The 17,167-nt window shown below is 35.6% G+C and overlaps 2 protein-coding genes across 2 annotated transcripts; one reads left to right on the top strand and one right to left on the bottom strand.

Annotated features, from left to right (window-relative positions):
* Positions 1-3,768: 3,768 nt before the first annotated feature.
* Positions 3,769-6,672, bottom strand: LOC127631074 (putative nuclease HARBI1). The gene is made up of 2 exons (XM_052109041.1): positions 6,344-6,672; positions 3,769-6,103 (listed from the first exon to the last, which is right to left on the bottom strand). Exons 1-2 carry the CDS (start codon positions 6,527-6,529, stop codon positions 4,913-4,915), a joined length of 1,377 nt encoding a protein of 458 aa, XP_051965001.1. The 5' UTR covers positions 6,530-6,672; the 3' UTR covers positions 3,769-4,912.
* A 1,559-nt stretch (positions 6,673-8,231) lies between these two features.
* Positions 8,232-16,473, top strand: LOC127630974 (fizzy-related protein homolog). Its single transcript, XM_052108901.1, has 14 exons — positions 8,232-8,393; positions 9,124-9,244; positions 9,442-9,573; positions 9,657-9,720; positions 10,421-10,551; positions 10,645-10,724; positions 10,816-10,999; positions 11,908-11,973; positions 12,058-12,160; positions 12,391-12,575; positions 13,187-13,420; positions 14,980-15,084; positions 15,177-15,269; positions 15,976-16,473. The coding sequence occupies exons 2-14, from the start codon at positions 9,176-9,178 to the stop codon at positions 16,015-16,017; spliced, it is 1,488 nt and encodes a 495-aa protein (XP_051964861.1). The 5' UTR covers positions 8,232-8,393; positions 9,124-9,175; the 3' UTR covers positions 16,018-16,473.
* The last annotated feature ends 694 nt before the right edge of the window (positions 16,474-17,167 follow it).

Here is a 17,167-nt window from a genome sequence, read left to right as displayed (position 1 = left end):
ATGACTGCTTTCTGTGGTGTGCCTTGACCAATCTGATGTAAGTCACGTTCATGCGTCCTTGACAGTGTCTTGAAGTTTGCACTTATAAAATGTCAGTATCATCTCTTAAGCCATATAGCCTACGCATCATTTCCATCAAGTGATCTGAAACTGTTGTTGGGATTTTAAATCTAGAAACGTTCATATCCTCTTAAACTACATTTAAACCACTAAAACTATAATTTTCTTGTCAAGTTACATAAAGTATTTTATTGTATTATTTTTTTATGGGTGCGGGGCACAACGTGGGGCTAGTTGTAACACACGTGATTTAAACGTTTCCACACACGATGGTAAAACAAATCTCAGTTGATTGTTGCATATCAAAAGTTAATTTTGAAGTAGCAAAAGTAATTATTTCGGCCAATGCTGTGGCTTTGTAATGTAGTCATTGTCAAGTGTCAATAACGGACACTCGAGACGCATCTTAATATCAGGTGTAAACGGGGTTATAGGTACCCCCGGACTGACAGTGAATACCCAGGGGGACCAAAACACCCCAACCCATCTACTTGCATCAACGGACCACCACACGGACCCCCCTTAACTTATATAATGCTAGCATCACACCAGCAAGAGACATGCTAATCATGCTACTGCATTCAGAGAGTAGCCTACAAGTGAGTGCATCTACAGCTATATTTACACATCAACTTTTAGATTAATACAAATGAAAAAGAATGGTTAGAATGTTATAGGCCTACAACAAAACACATTTTCCTAAAGACTTTTGTACATTATAAGCTTTGTATATTTTTTCTTTTTTCTTCTTTTTTTATATGTATATTACATGAGGGATAAATTAGCAATACTAATGAAGAAAGATGACAGAATTGACAGTTTAATTTCTGTAAATTGGAAAGGGCTTCTGGAGAAATAGGAGATAGAAGGTTGTTCATAAATGGATTCACTGACACTAACTAATACACAGTGACTAATAAACTTCATTATAAGTGTCATTCATTATAAAAATCGAATTTGTTACGGAACAACACAGACAGTTTAAATCCTTGCAGAATTCCCTTCCTGTCCTCTTCTGGGTCATATAGGTCAGTGTTCCTTCTTTGTTTGTTTGTTTTCTCTCCCTCATCCCGCTTTGTTTGGTTCTTCGTCCTCTTTATCATCGGGGTCAGGACTAAGTACTCAATCTGTGTGGAAAGTAAATATGATCAATATTTAATTCAGTTTAGAGAAGCTAAAAATAATTTCTTCATTTTGTATTTAGTCTTCCATGAAGGTAAAACCTTTAATCAAGGGTTATCTATACTATAACCCACCTAATCCTGTCAGAGATGTTCCATATGGACTGCAGTGGGATCAAGTATCTTATAAATGGGATTTTAATGACATTTCTTTCAAAAATTATAAATTGTTTTCTGCAAAACATTTCATATTCTGTGCCAAACATTTTCCAATTCGTTTTGATTGCCCATGCATGGGAAAGTATTAATGATGATGATCATTAAACAAAATCTAATACAGGAGAAAGAATTTAGATGCAGATTTTCTCAATCTTTTATCTCTGAGGATGGGAACAATAAATAAATAAAATAAACAAAGTCATCACAACTACAATAAAAACATTGTTAATAAGTGTTTGTCTTGTTTTTCAGTAAATATATCTAAACATAAATTAAAGAAAAAAGATAAATGTACTTATGCAAAATTCTGAGATGATAGTTTTTTCTTTTTCTTTTTTAAGCATAAACAGTTAAATTATAAAATCAGTGAGTTTATGCTTAAAACAAGAAAAAACTATCTGCCAATGTGGTAAAAAAAAATAATTTAAGCTATCACTTAAGACTTATATGTTATGGGTATTGTTTGTAATTTAGATGTATCTTGTTTTAAGGATATTTAGATATTTTTCCTGGAAAAATAATAATTATTATTATTTTACAGACACCTACAAAACATCTGTGGCAAGCTTGTAATACAACAATACACTACTGTTCTTGACTCAGTGCTTTGACTCATCTACTCGCATTGTGGACGACCCCACACACCCCTCACACAAACTCTTTACCCTCCTCCCGTCTGGCAAGAGGTACCGAAGCATTCGGGCCCTCACGGCCAGACTGTGTAACAGCTTCTTCCCCCAAGCCATCAGACTCCTTAATACTCAGAGACTGGTTTGACACACACACACGTGTCCTGAGTTGCACTTTAATTACTGTCACTTTATAACTGTCTGCTACCCCAATAACTGCTATGTGCATAGAACACTATCTCATAGTATGTTATGTTTACATTTTTAGAAACTGTCATCTTTTTGCACTACTGAGTACTGGTCGGCGCTGCACTGTCTATTGTCCTGTTCATTGTCAGAAATTTGTTGTACTGTCTTGTACTTTTTGCACAGTGAAAACTGTTTTTTTTATATAGGTATTTGCACAGTGAAAAAGGGTTTTTGTTTATATAGGTATTTTATTTCGTTGTGTTGTCTCATGTGGTCCTGTGTTGGTCCTTTGTTGTTTTTATGTAGCACCATGGTCCTGGAGGAACGTTGTCTCGTTTTGCTCTGTACTGTACTAACTGTATATGGTTGAAACGACAATAAAAACCACTTGACTTGACTTGACTTTAAGGCAATAAAACCCAATGACATTTGGTACATAAATTCTACTCACTTAGAAAGGCGCTTCCTCAAGGTGCATCCTCGATCTTCTAGCCGAAAGTCTGAGACAGACGAAAGTTCCAGTAGACAATGGTTAGAGATGTGTTGGCAGTCACTATGCCGATCAATATGGGAGTTTCCACTGTAGAGGGGTTCTAAACCAGAGACTGATGCTGCACAAACTGGTTCTCTGACTGACTGACAAAGAGCTTATTTGAGCCAGTGACCCAGACAGATTTCCAGTTCTGATTCTCCACAGTATATGTGTCTTTATGAATTATATGATATATATTACTCATACTCCAACAAAACCCCCACCGGCCAGCAATGTTGCAAAATTATTATTATTATTTTTTCACTTAGCAGTCAAATCAACGTTCACAGGCACAGATGCCACATTCTCATGAGAAGAGACAAAAAAAGGTAAATCGCAATTTGCAGAAAGTCCAGTTATTCAAATAGCATAATGGTTTCAGGTTTATCTATATTCAGTAATAATAATAATAATAATAATGAAAAAAGAAATATGCACTATTGCACAACACACCCTGTTTGTAGTTAAATACAGAAAACGTTAGGGTAAAGTTTGTTTTAATTATGGTTGTCTTTTTTGCTTCCTTTTTATGAGAAGCTTCCGTCAGAACGCCGATCATGAATGGGTGTAGCATATTTGCTTTCCATCATTTTTAGTCTTTTTCTGTGGTTTGGTTCAGCCTCTCACGGCTGTAAGTGGTCTTCTCTCCTCCCCCTAGGCTCAAATGAGGCTTAAAAGTCCTATCATTATCATTCTTGCATCATCAGTAAATTAACAATGTACTTTTGTCTGCTTAAGAACACAAAACATGCAATCCCTGGCCATATTTTAACTAGGTTTTTTTTTCTCTCTCTCTCTCTCTCTCTCAAGTTTGCTAGTTTTTTGAGACTATACTTTGATTACAGGTAGTAACTTTTTATCAACTTCAACAATTTCGATTTTTAATAATATTGGTGCTATGATTGGTCATCATTTTTGTGAGATTTTCATCATTTGATTTACCCCTTTGCATTCACAAATTTATTTTAAATGACAAGGCATTAAATGACAAGGCAAGTGCAATGCTTCTTATCGCTTATGGATTGTTTATTTTGTTTTTTGTTAAAAATGCATCACAGGTATGATCACTTAAGGATTAAAGCATTCAGTTTTAGTGAGAAGTTTAACCCATGCTGTCCACTCGAAAAAGAACTTTCACTCACATATTCCAGTACTGAGTTTTCCGAAGGATTGTGTTACAGTAGCGCAACCTACTGGATTGGAGTGACTACGTTTCAAAATACGTAAACAGCGCAGCTATGTTTGTATCTAATTATCGGGGGGGAAATTATATATATATATATAAATTGTAAAAAACTATATATGTTTTTTACAATTTTTCTTTTAAAGTATCGCAACTTAAAAACATGTTTTGCCACCACAACCAATTTATTAGTTTCCACAAAACCAAGAGTAAACAAATATTACTGCATCACTATGAAAGGGATATGTATCGATCCAATATTTACAAATCTGTTAACGAGCCACACAAGAGGACTGTATGATATAATCTGATCCAGATTCAATAGAGGTTAAACTCAATCGACAGCATTTGTGGCATAATGCTGATATTATATATATTTATTTATCATAATAGACTCATATCTTGATTATTTAAAAACAGGCAAAAATCGTGGTTAATGGGCCAATACATAAAGACTAAAATATACACTGTTTCAAAAGTACAGCCACAACATGTAAACAATATGTGTTAACAGAATTTTAGTGTGACAAAATCAGGAATTTAGCGACATTACACCATTTACCAGATTACAACCAGTTTACCGTCATTACATTGCATTGACAACAAAGTTATTATATTGGATATTATTTAACACAAATAAGGAAAGTTAAAGTTCTAATGACACTAAAATTGTGATTACAAACAATGTTCATGTTTTATGACTATACTTTGAAAACAGTGTGAATTGTATTGTTTACAGACTGGCCCCATTCACTTCCATTTTAAGTGCCATACTGTAACAGGTGATTTTTGCTTATTTAAGAAAAATAATAATAATAAAAAAACAACAAGGAATTAGTCAAATCATTTTTGTTATTTTTTATCTACATTATGCCACAAATTAAGCTTAACTTCCATTGAACTTGGAACAATAAATTAAAGACAGAGTCCTAACTCTGAATAATGTCCATATTAACCATCAATGAGAAAAAAGTACAAGCTATGCTGTTCCTGTACTGTCCACTTGAGGGGGCTCTTGTACAATAGGCACAACTGGGCTGGAAGTTGGAGACCAGTTGGATGGATTTCTCTGCTGTTCCTGCTCAAAATAGTTACAGAGCAGAGAGCGAACGGCCTCTGCGTTTGGATCATCTATGTAGACTGTAGACACATCTGTGGGCTGTGGACACTCATTCTGACTCAATGCTTCTATCCATTCCTCTTTAAATGGTATGTTATGCACATTACAGATATTGTGCAAGATACAGCAGGCTACAGCCATCTTGGATACCAAGTCCAAGTTACTGTCATTTCTATTGTGTAGACACTGCCAGCGAGCTTTAAGGCGCTGGAAGGCATGCTCAATTACTTTATGGCAGTGGTTTAGCTTAATGTTAAATGTTTGCTGTTGTGGGGTAAGGCTTGAGGCCAGAGGGTAGCACTTCAGTAGCCAGGTTTGCTGTGAATACGCAGCATCCCCTAGTAGCAGAAATCCCAATGGCTGACCCAGAAGATCTTTGGGTGGCTGAGGGCAGAGGCCTCCTTGTTCTGCCATGGTCCACAGTTCTGAGCTCTGCAAGATGGTCATGTCATCTGTGCTGCCTGTAAAACCAGAACAAACATCCCAGAAAGTCCCTTGTGCATTCACCAAACACTGGAGGACCACAGAGGGCCATCCTCTTGGGTTCCAGCAATCCTGAGTGTCCGTGGAAGGTGTTTGAATAGGAATGTGAAGGGAGTCGATGACACCAATACAGTGAGGAAAACCCCACTGGGTTTGAAACTCCTCAGCATGTTCTTCTAGTTCATGATGAGCAGGCAACTGCATATAAAGTGGTTTCAATAACAAAATTATGGCTTCACACACCTCCCGCACACATTGACAGACGGCGGAGATGGGCACACCGAAGAGTTCACTTATGAAGCAGTATTCTGTGCTGGTGGACAAACGCATTAAGGCCATGGCAATACACCTCTCTAACGTAATGGTCTGTCCACTTTGTTGTATATACGCTTGCTCGAGCTGGGGCTTGAGTTTGCTGCTCAAAAGAAAGAAGATGTCTCTTGTGACATGGAACTTGTCAAGCCAGTCTTCTGGTCCAAACTCTGCCATCACAACTCTCTCCCACCAGTCAGGGTCTGCAGGGATTGGGACATGATGTTGCAGATCTTCTTCATCTGGTGAAGGCGACTAGAATGCAATGGCCAGAGAAGAGGAATGAGCAACTGGCTGTCAGCCTTGCATCAATTTAATAAGCATTGTGATGCTACACTATTCTTGTGAATACATACTATTCACATTACTGTTTGCATATCACGTTGGCTATTTCGATAATAAAACTGACGTTTGTTTGGTATAATGTCTTGAAAATGCTTTGTAAAAATAGTTTACTGCACATAAAAGACTCGTTTTAATGTATGGTCAGTTTACCGTTCTCGTCCTCAAGTAATTCTGAAAAAGATGCCTTCGATATCTGATCCGTTTGTTAATTTCAGTTCGTCTTTCTGATAAGTAGTTTTGGATTTCTTCTTTTCGTCGCCTAATTTTTGAAGCTAGCAAGTATTTCATCTCTGCGGCATCTCTCGCCTCGTCCATTTTCAAGTATGAACGCGGCATTTTTGTGTAATGTGTACAGAAAATACCAAACAGTGTTTGCACACGGAATTAATTTAAGATAATATTTCTCGATTAGATGACATTCGTTTATCATCATCAGATGGAGTAAAAGGAAGCAGAACAAAAAGTTCCCAGCACGAACACATCCATATCCGGTGACCTGCGCAAATGTCAAATTAAAAGTATCTTGGGAGAAGCTATTTCTGGTGTATACTATTATACAACAGAAATATATTAGTATAGACCTGTTTTTATTACTTAAGAATTGTTCAATCAAGAGTACATTGTTTATAACAATTGTACATTGTTTCAAAACAAACACGACGGGGTGAACATACAAAATAAATAAAATAATAATTGACCCAAATGACCTTATAGAAAGGGATTGTGCATGGTACATAAGGGAACTGGTCTAATTGCTTTCATATTTTTACTTTTTGATATCGTTCCAACCCGATATGGTTGTTCAAATAAAGGCATTTCAATTTATGTGCATAATATTGAGACATTATAATATCATTTAAATAATAATAATAAATAAATATTACACTTTTATCATTATCAATTGAAATACATTTTGACATAACATCTATTTCTTCTTAGTCAATGACAATATTGTATTATTTTCTTTTTTCCTTCTTCTTCTTTTTTACTTAAAGGAGCAATATGTAACATTGACATCAAGCGTTTAAAATGGGTACTGCAGTCAATATTGGACAAGAGAGGACACCACTTGACTTGAGATGTCTCCCCTGCCCCCTCCTCCCCAGACTCCAAGCTCACGCGGGTTGCCAGGTTGAGCACAATGACAAGCGCCTTACACTGTCAATGTAAGCTAGATGTCTGGTTTCCATGGCTGCAGCGCGCTGTTTTCCCGCTAACTTATTTCAAATCTGGCAACCCGGAGTGTCGAAATACTATTGGGAAATGGGCAGTGGGCGGATCATACAGGCCAAAACACAAACAGAAATTCCAGCCCGGAATGGACATTTCAAAATAGAATATACAGGCTGTAGCATTTTTTTTCGGAGAAACCAGTATTTCCTAGCATGTTTCCTAAATCTCTGATAACATATTATGATAATTTTATAAAATAATTTCATAAGATAAATTTAATATAGCCTATTTTTTATTTACTTTACTTGTATGTTTGATAGTCGAAGGCGAAAAGTTTAGTATAATAGAACTCTTTTATTTTAGGGCTTATTCTAATCTAGTACTTTGATTTACCCAATCTCTCTCTCTTTATTTATATTTTTCTTTCTCATTCAAGAGGATTATTACACCTGCATGCTATAATGATACTTTTTATAAAATAAATAAACAAAATGTATACACAAACTCCCCAAAATGAAATGCATGCGTTTCTATTCAAATACATAATCATAGACGTGTTTCTTCGTACAAAATGTATTACATTAATTATGGCACTAAAACATGGCAACATGGCTATTTTTTAACTGCAAAACAATAATGAAAGCACACATTCATAAGAAGGAAATATAAAAAATATATACATAAAATAGATTACATCGAATTAAAATATAGACAGTATAATAAAAGAGTAAAAGAGAAAAAACCTTGTATGTTTAGTCAGAGACTGTTTAGAAAGACTTGGTTTAGTTGATAGGTCAAGGCAACGTGACTTTTTGTTTTGTTTCAAATGTCGTGACGTCATCACTTAACTACGTCCCATGATTCGTTGCGGTAACAACAGCCTCGGCTTGCTAATGATATCGGGACGGCATATCTTACACCAGTTTTCAAATATTTCCGCATCATTTTTAGGATCTCGACTTGAAGGCTTTGTTTCGGCATATGTTGAGCTGATCAGAGTATAAAGTCACCGAATAACGCGATCAAGGTAGGTCTGATGCCTTGTGAGATCAAATTAGCCTAACTAGCTACTCAGTGATCCATTGTCAATCAGCACAATTATAATAAACGAATTATTTTGATGTGTGCTTTACATTATTACAGCTTGTATTGTTGTATAATATTTGTCCGCATTTAGATGGTTATTGTTTTATATGACGAAGAGATACAGAAAGACAGACCATTCTGCAATTATTCACACTGCTGTGTATGTTTGTAAAGGACTGTAGACTCTCAACATTCAGGGTCGAGAGTTCAAGACTTTTAAAATGGGGATAAGTTTAATGTGTGCTGTTCTCTCTGTATGGCAGCTTTTATTAAAGAAGCATTTGCCGTCTTTGATTTGTCATTGTTTGCTTTGGATAACCAAGCGAATGCATTTCAAGACTATGTATTTTAAATAACTGTAAAATACTGCGAATTGCAGCCAAACTAGTCAATTCGCGTCACTAAATGACAATTGTTTGGGAGCTGGTCAATTGGAACAGCTGCTGTTTGACACCTGTTTATGGGGTATTGAACAGCTGGCATTTGCTGACGAGTCTCTGAACAGCTTTCTGCCTCGTTAAACAGCAAACAAATGAATGCAACTTAAAGTGTAGTGTAGTCTTGCAGCTGTGGTTGTTCCACATGGTTACATTAGTGACCTTAAAAAAATTAGTTTGTCTCATTTCATTTGTTAAACTTTGCTTTTGTGTAAATGTTTTTCATGCATGTAGTTAGACATTGTGCCCCTGGATCTCCACACTCTCAGACTTCTGAATCACATCCATGGATCAGGACTATGAGCGCCGGTTACTGCGGCAAATCAATGTCCAGAATGATAACACCAGCCCTATGGTAAGTTTGTCATCTTCCCAAATGTTTCAGATGTAAATGAAACACAATATAGAATGCCAATGGTAAATAATCCTATATTTTGTATTAAAGTCATTTTCGTAATAATTATTTTTTAACAATATTAAATGTATCCTCTTCCCATTATTAATTTTATGTTATTCCTTGTTTTATTCTACTGTCGGGATTGCCATATAAAGAAAGTGAAAGATGTGATTTGTCACCTGACCCCCACCCCTGAGTCACCCCTGTCATCACCCAGCAAGCATGGTGACAGATTCATACCGTCTCGAGCTGGAGCTAACTGGAGCATCAACTTCCACAGAATCAATGTGAGTGAAATATTGTAAATGTATATTTATAGATGTACATGTATATGTTTTTTTTTTTATATTATTTTTTTCCAATATTACAGGAAAATGAAAAGTCCCCAAGCCAGAATAAAAAACCCAAAGATGCAACATCAGATACTGGCAAAGGTGAGTTCTGAGATGAGCTCTGTCCATAATTGTATTGTGTACCATTTTAACTACATCCTTTAATAAACTGGGGAAAACTCCAAAGAGTGTGAGACACAGAGGTATGCCTTTTATTTTTTAGAATCATGCTGCTTAAAGAAAAATTCCGGGTTCAATTTGTGGCATAATGTTGATTACCACATAATTTAAAGTTCAATCCAATTAGACAATTTAGTTGCCATGACGACCGAATGCGTAAACCCTGTAATCCTGCAAAAACAACAATTTAAACAACTTTAAAGTTCAAATAATATCCAAGTTTTTACAGAAGAATTTAAGTGCTTTATATAAAATTAGAAGTGTCATATTTCTGCCTTAAAACCCTCCAAAAATTAGCTCAATTTTTTTTAAAAGAAGAGATTAAATGCACCATCACTCATGATTTTCCCTTAAATTCGGCTTACTAAATTTTCAAAACCACCAATGGTGAGTTTAACGAGTTTGCTAATACAGTCTTGAATCAGTTTAAGAACCTCCAAAGACCATTTATATAGGTACTTATATATAACACTTTCTTTGTGGACAGACTTTTGTGGACAGACTTTGAAAGTACTTTTTCTTGGTGGATCGCATATGCGTATCCAGTCTATGGTGCTGTAATACTTTTAAAGTCGTACTGCAAAATAACGTCAATTTTCTCTTTTATTGTATTGACTTATAGCGGATGGCTTGGCTTATTCTGCACTGCTGAAAAATGAGTTGCTTGGAGCTGGGATTGAGAAGGTTCTGGATCCTCAAACAGAAGATAGGAGACTACAGCCCTCCACACCAGAGAGGAGGAGCCTCTTTAGTGTGAGTGTCTTTTATTCTCCGATCTGTTCATAATATGCAGTATGTAGATCTGTGTTTTTAACGGCAACTTTGGGCTTGTGTTTCTGTGCTCAGTATTCTCTCAGTGCCAAGAGATCCACGCCTGATGATAACAGTGTTTCTCCATACTCCCTCTCCCCTGTTAGCAGCAAAAGGTATGTTAAATATCTTCTCTTGCAAAATACCATATAATAGATCAAAAAGCATAATATATTGTTTTAATTGCATGTACGGTTTGGTTTACAGTCAAAAGTTGCTGCGGTCGCCTAGGAAACCCACACGCAAAATTTCCAAGATTCCATTTAAGGTGCTAGATGCACCAGAGCTACAAGATGACTTCTACCTCAACTTAGTGGACTGGTCCTCCTTAAATGTTCTCAGTGTAGGGCTGGGGACTTGTGTTTACCTTTGGAGTGCCTGCACCAGTCAAGTAAGTATGGTCTTGATATATGTCTGTTAAAGTACTGTATATCTAATAATAGGATAATTCCAATGAACACTTGGACTTATCTGACATTTGTACCACAATTTGAAGTAAGAGTATGTTGTTATATCCAAGCCTCTTAAGTAATCAAAGTTTGTTGAAGGCATAGAAAGTTCCACAATTTCAAAATAGGAGCAAACAAGCTCCAGCCTAAAGAAGGAATAGTTCACCCAAAAATGAAAATTATCTCATCATTTACTCAACCTCATGCTATCCCAGTTGTGTATGACTATCTTTCTTCTGCAGAACACAAATTATGATTTTTAGAAGAATATTTTTTACCTCTTTTGGTCCATACAATGCAAGAACATGGGTGCCAAAATGTCAATGCTCAAAAAAACACAAAGGTGTCATAAAAGTAATCCACACCACTCCTGTGGTTTAATCCATGTCTTCAGACATGATATGATAGGTGTAAGTGAGAAACAGATCAATATGCATATAACCTCAGTAGTGGGTTATATGCATGAAGAACCTGAATCACCAAAAGCACAAGAAGAAGAATGTGAAAGTTAAAGTGGAGATTGACTGAGCAGGAAGGATAATTTATAGTAAATATTGACTTAAATATTTATCTGTTTCACACCCACACCTGTCGTATCGCTTCTGAAGACATTGATTATATGGATTACTTTTATGCTGACTTAAATGATTTTTGGAGCCTCAAAATTTTGGCATCTATTCACTGGCAATGTATGGTCCAAAAGTGCAGAGAATACTGCTGAAGAAAGAATGTACATTTACATGAATATACATCCGGGATGGCATAATGGCGAGTAAATGATAAGAGAATTAACATTTTTGGGTTAACGATTCCTTTAAGTTTATTAACTGTCTCTTTGCTTTGTCTGCAGGTAACACGACTATGTGATTTATCAGTAGAGGGAGATTCAGTCACATCAGTGGGGTGGTCTGAGAGAGTGAGTAAAACCAGAATGACATCTGATACTCTGTTGCTTTAGTATAGGTTTAGCTATCTAAAATTAGTTATCACTCTGTTATAGGGTAATCTTGTTGCTGTGGGTACACACAAAGGTTTTGTACAAATTTGGGATGCTACCGCTGGCAAAAAACTGTTCGCTTTGGAAGGACACACAGCAAGAGTCGGTAAGAAGTTTTTTGTTGTTGTTATAAATCCAGGTGTCATTTACTGGAATGTTCTGTTTTCCTTTGGCACTCCTCGCATCTTGTCATGAATATATGTGATGCCACACGCTCTAAAGCTTGGACTGATTTTTCGTTTAGGACTATTTTTAATCATTCGAGTAATGCCTCATGTCTTTTGTAATACATGTTCAAATTAAGCCAGTTATGAAAACTCAGAAATCTGCCCTCAGGTGCATTGGCCTGGAATGCAGATCAGTTGTCATCTGGCAGCCGTGACCGAATGATCCTTCAGAGAGACATAAGGACACCACCTCTGCAATCAGAGCGCAGGCTGCTGGGCCATAGACAAGAAGTCTGCGGACTCAAGTGGAGCACTGACCATCAGCTGCTGGCCTCTGGAGGAAATGACAACAAGGTGACTGCTTGTTTTGAGAGAATGCTTATTCCCCAAAATGAAAATTCTCTCATCATTTACTCACCTCCATATCATCCCATATGTAAATGACTTTGTCTCCTACTGAACACAAACGAAAACATTTCAAAGAACATTTCAGTTCTGTACGTTCTTACAATTCAAGTGAATGGGTGCCAAACTTTGAAGCTCCAAAAATCAAAAAGGCAGCATAAAACTGATTTTAAGTATTTTTATTACTATAAATCTCAACTTTCACTTTCTGAAAGTGAAGATTGAAAAATTGATAGTAAAAAGGACTTAAATATTGGGATTGTTTCCAGTTTAAATCAAGCGTGTTCCACTGTGGGATATATCATTCCAGACAGTAAGCTCTTTTGTATTCTGCTTATTTTAGCAAATGTAGTCGGTATTTTGGGTATTTTATGCAAAAGAAAATTTGCATACACTGCACAGTAAAAGTAGAGTGCTGTTCCAACATAGCCACAAACAGGTGACTTTCCCAATCATGCCCTCCCCATCATTTCCTGTCTTCTCTCTGCTGTACTCTGAAAATGCTAATGCAAAAAAATAAAGTGATAATTGCACTAAAAGCATTCTGATTATCCCTGCAGCTGTTAGTGTGGAACCATTCCAGCGTATTACCGATGCAGCAGTACACAGAGCACCTAGCCGCAGTGAAGGCCATCGCCTGGTCTCCTCACCAGCATGGGCTGCTGGCCTCCGGAGGGGGGACGGCAGACCGCTGCATCCGCTTCTGGAACACTCTCACAGCACAGCCACTGCAGTGTATCGACACAGGGTCACAGGTCTGCAATCTGGCCTGGTCCAAACACACCAATGAATTGGTATGTATATTCTTATAAAATGACCAATCAACAATGAGAAATGCATGTTTTTGATTGGTAAATATCAGGGACTAAAAATGGTTCAAAGAAAGAAAACCAAAAACGAAATAACATCAGTTTTAACAGAACGTAACCGAAAACCAGAACAAAGTAATTTTTAAATGCTGGAAACCAGTTATAACCAGATCATTTTGTTCTGATAATTTTTTCATGAAACTTAAGGCCAAAGGGTTTATAACAGACCATTTTTGGAACTACACCATTTCATATTGCCTAAAAAAGTTACAAATGTGCTTTGAACCTGAAGGAAACTTCTGCATCACACATTTCTTTCCCTAATTGTCTGTTGTGGATGTCGCATTCTCTGAATGAAGACATAGGTTTAAATACTTCATACAGTACATGCACTGCTAATCCAGAGACAAGGAAAACATTATTAGAGGTAAATATTTATTAACCGTTATTTTATTTTGTTCTAACCAGTAACCATTTGGTTAGAAGGCTGTGGAACTTTTGAACCAGAACAAAAAAAAAAAAAGTTTTTGCTCAAAACGAACCAAAATAAAAAACATTTTGTTTTTAGTCCCTGGTAAATATAATGGTTTGTTTGATCAGTGCAATTATATAGGGCCTGTATCAACAAAGATTTGTATGTTACCATTAGAAGTTCTCCAGAGAGTTCATAGCTAAGAGTTTAGCAGTTTACAAAACTGCTAAGAGTAAGTTTTACTAAGGAATAGATAAAATAAAATGGAAGTGAATGGGGACATATTTTGGAGGGTTTAAAGGCAGAAGTGTGAAGCTTATACTTTTATAAAAACACTTCTATTAAAACTTGTGTATTATTTGAGCTCTAAAGTTGTTTAAATTGTAAATTTTACAGTCATTTCAGGGTTTTAGGGTTTGTTGACATTATATCATCATGTCAACAAAGCTGAAAAATTGGCTTTAACTTTACATAGAAAAGATTAGTAAATTATTTTATCACACTAAAATCATGTTTACACCCATCTTTATAAAAAAAATAAAAAAAGGTGAGTATTTTAATGTACAAAAAAAGTGCCTCACTGTAATCCAGATTTCAAGTCAAAATAATTTTTTGTTGTAATTTAATATTATGCCACAAATGCTGTTGATTGAGCTTAACTTGTATTGAACCCGGAATATTGCTTTAAACAGATATTGGGAAGTAAGTCCATGTAATGCATGGATTGCTATGAACTTTCTGTGATTCACTTTAGGAATTTAGAAGTTTTCAGGATGACTTGTAACTTGTCGTGTGTTTAGGAGCTACTTTTAGCTTTATTATACTTTTAAATTACTTTTAGACTAAAATTAGGAGTGACACGCCCATCATTTTTAAGAGTTGGTTATACATTTCTGAGTTAGGGGCTACTTATAGCCTTAAGTTTTTTTGTGAATACTATACTTGCCCAGAAATATGTTAAATTCTGCAAATGAGATTGTATTTTTATTTTGGCTTGTTTAAATGATTGTATTCTACTATATAATGCTTGATTATAAAACTCTTGTTAAAGTCTAAAATGTTTCTTCTCCAGGTGAGCACACATGGTTACTCTCAGAATCAGATCCTTGTATGGAAATACCCCTCGCTCACTCAAGTAGCCAAATTAACCGGCCACTCTTACAGGGTGCTCTACCTGGTGAGTATCTCTTCCCTATGGTTTTTAATTTTGTATTGACACACTTCAAATACTTGGGACTGTTTACTGATACAATCCTTCTATCTTTTAAGGCGATGTCTCCAGATGGGGAGGCGATAGTGACAGGGGCGGGTGATGAAACTCTGCGCTTTTGGAATGTATTTAGTAAAACACGATCAACAAAGGTAAATTCACCCAATATTCTAATTTTTTGTAATACGTGGTATCTGCGGGTCCTTAAGTTTTATTTTACTTTTTAATATTTAAGACCATAAAAAGTCTTAAATATATTTGCAGAGGTCTTAAAATTGTAGGGCTTGAAAAGAGGAGACCTTTAAAACAGCATCTGAGCTGTTAGAGCTTTACGGATGTGCTGAGATGGATTATAAAGTGAAGTCATCAAATACCAAACAATGGGGAAACGTTAGTTCAACAAGTGGCTCAAAAATGAGTTCTAAACATTAGTATAAAGTAAACATTAGGTAATCTAATTAGTTAAAATTTCTAAATATACATTAAGACAGTAAAAGTTTGATGATAACATTAGGCAATGCATCCAGAATTGATTCATAAGACATTTAGGATTAATATTAATATATAAGAAAATACATAAATGCACAATATAATAAACATTTCCTGAGACATCCAAGGAGCCTCAGTGGTTTTGAACTGTCCTCCTAATTAATTATTTGTATTTTAAAAACATTTGTTTCATTGCGAAAGCATGGTCTTACATTTTAATTTGATTTGGCCTCAAGTAGTCTTGAATTTCATTCCTTTGAACCTGCAGATACCCTGTAATAAGTTAAAAGATTATGCCTTGATGACAGAGAAGAAAAGTTTTCCATTGCATTCATGTCTTTTAACGTGTAATTTTGTTTTGTCTTTCAGGAATCTGTGTCAGTTTTAAACCTGTTCACCAGAATACGATAATTGGGCTGCTAAAAAACATTTCATCTTTATATCATATTCATGTCACTGTTCGTATGGAGTAGACTGGTCAAAAAAGACAGCGCCACTAAAAGAAATCTACTGCCATCACTCACAAAACTTTGGACATTTTTGAATTTTCTGTGTTGACATTTAATTTTAAGTTCAGATGTTGTGTTTACTTTTATGTGTACATTTCGATTCATGATTTTATTTGTTTTTGGTTACAAAAAAGTGTCTATTATGAACATATGTTATCCAAGCCTTAAGCCAGAAACAATGCCATTGAATCAGGGTGTAAAGAAGAAAACAGCCATTGTGAAACAGCTGCCTCTGAAATAATTTGTGAGTGGGCTTTTGATTGAGGGTGAAAACAATTCCATAAAAGAAATTTCTGTTTTTAACTTGAGTTGCATTAGATTGATATTAAGTATTATAAAACACCCTGAAAGACGAGTACATGCTTTGTTGTTCTTTTGTTGTGAAGAATGAATGTGAATTAATGCAAATTGGTTGAATTATATTTTTACCAGAAGTGTTTGTGTTAATTTGACAGATTGCTACATTCATAATCCAATAAATACACTTCAGTAAACCTCAGGTTAGGTAACACAAAAAAGAAAAGCCACAACACTGGAGGAAATTCAAATGATCCTCTCTTCTAGAGACCAACAGGTAAGTTTGAGAAATCCAGTATGGCAAGCCGATTTAGCTTTTAATGTTCCCAGCATTACTCAACATAATTGCATTTTTACTTGTAATATTTTAATTAGAGTGCTCTACAATGTATTTTCTACCACTACGAATTCCAATTAGAGTTCACTGATTGCATTTTTACCAATAAGAAATCAATTCGATTACAGAGCTCTGCAGTTGCATTTTTACTAGTCACTATATTAATTAACCTCTACATGAAAAATATTTAAGAGCAATAAAATCCCACACCAAGAGACATTGGCTATAATAAAACATCTTTTTAAATGTGGCAACTGTTTATGGACAGAAGTCGATGCTTTTTTAAAATTACATATTTCTATACTGTAACAGTTAAAAGGTGTTTTTTTTTTTTTTTACACAGAAACTCATGAGTATGGTTCATAATAGCTTTGAATGGACTGCAGATTACAGAGATGTAATCACAAATCCGTGGAAA

The sequence above is a fragment of the Xyrauchen texanus genome, chromosome 37, assembly GCF_025860055.1.
Source record: "Xyrauchen texanus isolate HMW12.3.18 chromosome 37, RBS_HiC_50CHRs, whole genome shotgun sequence".
NCBI lineage: Eukaryota > Metazoa > Chordata > Actinopteri > Cypriniformes > Catostomidae > Xyrauchen > Xyrauchen texanus.
The sequence above is the reverse complement of the archived record's forward strand: the minus strand, read 5'-3'. Positions and strand labels throughout refer to the sequence as shown.